The sequence below is a fragment of the Epinephelus moara genome, chromosome 7 (assembly GCF_006386435.1).
Source record: "Epinephelus moara isolate mb chromosome 7, YSFRI_EMoa_1.0, whole genome shotgun sequence".
Classification (NCBI taxonomy): domain Eukaryota; kingdom Metazoa; phylum Chordata; class Actinopteri; order Perciformes; family Serranidae; genus Epinephelus; species Epinephelus moara.
The window spans coordinates 14,387,084-14,393,081 of NC_065512.1; the positions used below are offsets into that span (position 1 = coordinate 14,387,084).

At 42.7% G+C, this 5,998-nt stretch overlaps 1 protein-coding gene across 1 annotated transcript; it reads left to right on the top strand.

Moving 5' to 3' along the window:
* The first annotated feature begins 322 nt into the window (after positions 1–322).
* gpr18 (G protein-coupled receptor 18) lies at positions 323–4,921 on the top strand. The gene is made up of 3 exons (XM_050049851.1): positions 323–432; positions 1,168–1,218; positions 3,291–4,921. The coding sequence occupies exon 3, from the start codon at positions 3,298–3,300 to the stop codon at positions 4,309–4,311; it is 1,014 nt and encodes a 337-aa protein (XP_049905808.1). The 5' UTR covers positions 323–432; positions 1,168–1,218; positions 3,291–3,297; the 3' UTR covers positions 4,312–4,921.
* Positions 4,922–5,998: the final 1,077 nt, after the last annotated feature.

The window sequence follows — 5,998 nt, forward strand, 5'->3', positions numbered from 1 at the left end:
GATGCTTCTCACAGCAACCTGCTGTGGATTACTCCCCTGAGAACTAATGTGCTGTGACAGACCCCACTTTTCCAATCAATAACTCGCCCTAAATCTGCCATCTCTCTGCCTGCCAAACACACTCCCACTTCTAATGGCACATCATTTTCTTTAAGGGGGTGTAATTGCAGACTGTGGAAAGCTGTAGCCCTTTGTGTTTCCAACTACGTAGATACTGTAAAGGAATCTAAAGTACAGAAACTACAGCTCACGGCCGAGACAGGAAGCCATGGGGGCTTTACACCGAGCGCAGTCTCGCCACCATTTCCATCACATTACCCTTTGAGAAAGCATTCACTTCCCTGTTTTGGCTGAGTGCTCAGATAAATCGCTGTGCCGCTTCATAAACCTGTTGGCGCGAGCTTGTCAAGATGTTTGTCTGATTTTTTTGTGGTAAGTGCAGTCTTTTATTGTTCAGGCAAAGCTACCTGAACTGTTTGACCTTTAAGATGGATGGGGGAAAGTAAATTTGGCAGACATGTGCTATAGTCACTTGCTGTGTGTGTGTGTTGGTGCTAAGCTCTGGGACAAACTTAACCAATCTGTTTTATTGTGCAGCTTTAAATGAAAGCTTTCTGATTTTAAATGATCACCCACATTTGAATACACACAATAGAAAGTGCAGTGTACTACTGCATAATGGAAAAAAATAATAATACGTACATGTGAAAACAGAAGTCACATGATTTCTTATCAAGACTGCATCAGTCTCTCAGGGATTAAATTTCCCTTCACAGCCCTCACCACAGGTTATACTTCTCTCTACAGTGTAATGTCAACACATATTTACTTGCTTTTGACTTGCTCGGTTATGTCCTTCTTATTTAATGACACATCTCGACAGAAGTGGCCTTTTTGTCTTCCTCTGTCTTTCACAATGCAGCTGCACAGCTTTTAAAAATAAATATTCAAATTATCAAGCAGCAGCTTCTGCAAACTGTAAAACACAGATATGTATAGAAGCAGCCTCTGGCTTATTCACCCCCCAGTGTGTCGTCTACAAACCTTAACGCTTCACACATTTTATTTCCTGGCAATAACTGAACTTTTCACTGTGCTTTGGCTGAAAGGAAAATCACACTTTGAGGAATGTTCATCATGTTTTTGTTTTGTTGAATTGTTTCTTAGATGTCAAACTCTGTGGACTAATGAGGGCTAGCGTCTACATAATGTTCAAAAGTAAGTAGAATTACCTGGTCTTCCTCCTCAGAACATTTGAAAGCTAACATTATTCTAGTCAAAACTGCATCAGTAAACTTATATGTGCCTTTTCTGTGCTATTTATGTAGCTGATAGTAAATTACAGAACTATTGATTTTGAATTAAAGGAGCTGTATGCTACATTCAGAGGATTAAAGGTCCAGTGTGTAGGATGTATGCTGCGTTCACATGCAATCAGGAAGACGGTAGACAGCAAAACAGATATTATTTTAGTGGATGAGAGCTGCTCAGTAAAATTAGGTGAGGCTGGTGGATGATACCAGCAATGGTAGATGGTGACGCTGTTCAGAATTTAAACATGTTCACGGAAATTACAACCAGATGTTACGTAGCTCCCTAGTACAAAAAAAATTACATAAAAAAACAAACACAAAATAATTTTACTGAATATATTTTATTCCATTCTTTATAAACAACACGGCATCAACATCACAACATATCGTCATGTGTGTTTCATGTTACCATTTTTTCCTCTGCCATTCAGACGATGTTTGCATCTGCCCGATTCCATTTGAACGTAGCATTAGTGGCAAATAGCAACCCGGTCTCATTCCGAAGTCGTCGAAATACGGTGCTTGGGCAGTGACTTGTGGTGTCAGACACCGACGAAAAAGCCGTCCTTTAATGTAGGCTTGATATGGACCGGTCGCTGTTATAGTTTAATGGTGCTCAGTGGTGTCAGGGGAAAGGTGGCAGGACAAGAATGAAAGTTAAGGTGGCAAAAGTCCAAGTAGGGCGAGCAGGACGGATGTTGGATGGGTCAAACAAACACAGACTTTCACCTGGGAGAGTGGTGTTTGTGTCCCGTAAGATTCTAAAGCCAAACCCTGTTCTTTTTTCCTAAACCCAGACATGTACGTTTGTTGTTGGAGGAAAAAAATATCACTTCACATTGTTGTACTGACTTAGTTTATTTTGAAAGATAACGTATCTAAGCGGTAAATTTCCTGTGAAAACTGAAGAGTATTTTGAAAGAAGACAATGCATGCAACAGGCAGAACTTGACATGGCGTCCAAGGACGTCCCAGAACGGTCAACAGCCAACGCACCCAGGGTACCTTTCATGTTGTATCTGGACGTGGAAAGTCCATGACCAAATGTGTGACAAGTGAGAATGTGTTGCATCTAGCGGTGAGGTTGAAACACTAAAACAAACAACCCTATCTGGAGCCAGTGTTTGATTTGTCTGCTCTGGGCTACTGTAGAAACAGCAGGGCAGATTTTGTGGAAGAGGAACCGCTCCATATGTTGATACAAATAGCTCATTCTAAAGTAATGAAAACACAACAGTTCCTATTTCCTGGCTATTATAAGCTAATGAAAATATAGTTATGAATATTTCACACCATTTCTGCCACTCACTGGACCTTTAATAGCAGCAAACGACTATTTACTATGTAAACATATAAAGGAGTGATGGTGTCCTGACAGGAGAATGAACTCCAGGCTCAGTTGGTCAGCGCTTACATGTCAGTGCATGTGACCCCCTGTGTCTGTATCCCACTGGCGGCTAACCGCCACCAGTCTGCACTGCACTCATAGAGTGGTTACCACTGTTAATGGCGTCATGACCCATGATGAAGCATAATGCCCACCCTCTGGTTCCCCCTGAGGTTAACACTTTTAGTTCTCTCAACATTGTAGCCATTGTTTAGTGCTGTTCCAAGTTAGCACCGTTAGTTGCTAGCTACTGGTTCAGCCAGGGTCATGAGCCACACAGATAGTCGTGTAGCAGGTGTCATACATTCAGGCAAAAGTGAAGCTCATAATCATTACAAACATCGCCCACGTCAACCAACACCTGACTGCCTCCACAGTGAGGGGAAACCAACAGGAAACAATGGTGGTTATCATGTGCAGACAATCTCTGACTCATAGATATGCTTTGAATATCATACGCAGCTCCTTTAATCAAATTCATACCACATATGGCCAAAATATTCCTTTTTTCTCATAAAGTTCTTGGTGATTCCTTGATGAAGGAATTGTTTAATGGAAATAAACACTGATATCTTGCTGTATTGTGTAAGTTTCAGAATGGTGCTGGATCTAAACTCTTCCAACATGTCTGTGGAGTCCTTAAAACCCGAGCAGGGGCCGGTGGAGTACCGCATTTCAGGCCTGATCTTCTACTGCTTCATCTTTGTCATAGGAGTGATAGTCAATCTCACTGCTTTATGGGTGTTTTCTCTCACCACCAAGAAGAGGAACTCTGTCACCGTCTACATGATAAACGTGGCGGTGGTGGACCTCACCTTCATCCTGCTGCTCCCCTTCAGAATGGTCTACCACCACCAGGACTATTGGCCCTTTGGGGACATTTTCTGCCGAATCAGCGCAGCTCTCACCATCTTCTACCCCTGCATGGCCCTGTGGCTTTTTGCTCTGATCAGCGCCGACCGCTACATGGCCATCGTCCAGCCGAAGCACGCCAAAGAGCTGAGGAATGTCCCAAAGGCTGTGGTGGCCAGTTTGGGGGTGTGGCTCATGACTCTGGGCAGCACTGTGCCGCTGCTCTTCTCCGAGGACGACCCCGATCGCATCTCCAACTTCACCACCTGCATTAAGATGCAAGACATCATCCACATGCGGCACGACAACCTCGTCAACTTTGTGCGCCTCATCTTCTTCTTCCTGGTTCCCATTTGTATAATGATCGGCTGCTATGTCGTCATTGTGGATAATCTGATACACGGGCGCACCTCGAAACTCAAACCTAAAGTGAAGCAGAAGTCCATCCGGATTATAATCACGCTGATTATCCAAGTGTTAGTGTGTTTCGTGCCTTTCCATGTGTGTTTGGTGCTTCGTCTGGTGGGGACAGGCAGAGATGGGGGGTTCAGCACATGGGCGGTCTTCACCACGTTTCTGATGAACATGAGCACAGTGCTAGACATCATTCTGTACTACATCGTCTCCAAGCAGTTCCAGGACAGGGTGATCAGCGTGATTCTGTACAGGAACTATCTGCGAAGTGTGAGACGGAAGAGCAGGCACACACACACCGGCAGCATCCGATCAATGAGCAACCTGACCAGCGCGATGATATGAAACAACCGTCAAACTTTCACATCAAAAAACAGCAAACTCTGTATGAACAGAGTGCACGCTTCGGCACAATGTAACACTGAATGCTTCAGTGTGTACATGGTTCATTATCAAAAGGATCAAAACTTGCAATTAATTTCCAAGGTGTAATTTACACTCACAGTATGGGAGTGCTGCTGTTGTGGCAAAAACATCTGTGTTCAGAGCTGATTGACTCACCCATGAGACTTGAGATGTTTTCTGTGCATCTTTGCTCTGGCAGACAAAGCACGACTATCTGTGGCTCAGGTGTAATACAGTCAGGCGAAAATAAAGCTCGTGATCATTAAAAACATAGCCCACAGTATCGCAGTGTCTGCTTTGCTATTATGTATAAACACTGAAACTCTTCTCAGCAATGTCAACCAATTTCTATAAAGGAGCCGACTGCCTCCACGACGGGGGGAAACCAACAGGAAACTATGGTGGGTTCTTAAAGGTTGCTGCTTTTGTTTGGTTGCACCTTATTGGAACTTCGCCTCTGCAGCACCTCAGTGCAGCATCATGGGCTTAAAAATAACCATCAATGTTGTGTGATGTCATGCATGCAAATAAATTAGGTTTGCTTAACTGGTGTCAGTTCAGAGTGTCATTTTTGTGGTGTTTAAACTCAACCACTTGATACAAGACGTTATTTTAACACACACCACAGTGAAAATTGCTGTTAACTTATTGACCAGGTGATGGCAGCATGGCACAGCTAGACCTCACCTACCTGCCAGATCCAGACAAACAGTGCTTTCTTGACTTTTAAAGTAGATAATGCAACATTTGTTATTCTCTGCTGTACAATTCTGTGTACTTTTATCTTTTGTCTCTGCTCATTATCACGTTTAAACTGTCTTTACAAAAGCAAACATTTCAGCTTTTATCCTGTGAAACAACTGCTCCACCTCATCACAGAGGAGCTGTTAACTACAGCTTCCTCAACCAGGAGTCAGACTGAAAGTGTGTTTATGGTGCAATGCGAATCATATTGATTAGATGTTAAATGATTCAGCCACTTGAAGTGCATTTACAGTAACATCCTCAAGAGATGTCAGCGAGGCTATTTACTAGATTTAAAGCAACCTTAACCTTAAAAGAGAAAATCTTTTCTGCACAGGGAGACTTTAATGTCAGGACTCAAAGTACAAGCACAACGATGAAAGATCTTGTAATTTATCCACAATTTATTCCTTGCAAAAAAGCCAGACAGGTGATGAGTTAGAAGGTACTGAATGTGTGACAGTTCTATCTCTATGAAGAGACTGTTTAATTTAAATGAAGGGAAAAAACTAAGGTTTGAATGTGAGGCTTTTGATAGGTGTCCCGCACAAACGTCACCCCAGCTAAGAATTGATTTGGTGTTGCCAATTGTTGAAATAATTGAGTTAGGATGCCTGTCGCACCTACACACTGGTCTTAACTGGATTAGACAGTGAGTCAGTGTGGCTGAGTAACTATGTAGTGTCTCATACAATTAGACAGTCAAGGCGCCCTGTGGTGTAACCACATGGACCATGGTAATTTGTGGAGTGCTTATTGTATGGATGATCAATTGCAGACAGAACTACATATATTGCAATGCTTTGCAATTCTTTAATTCGGGTTGTATTAATGTTTTCTCACATTTTCACACTGAGATAAGACACAGTAATGTGGTGGTACA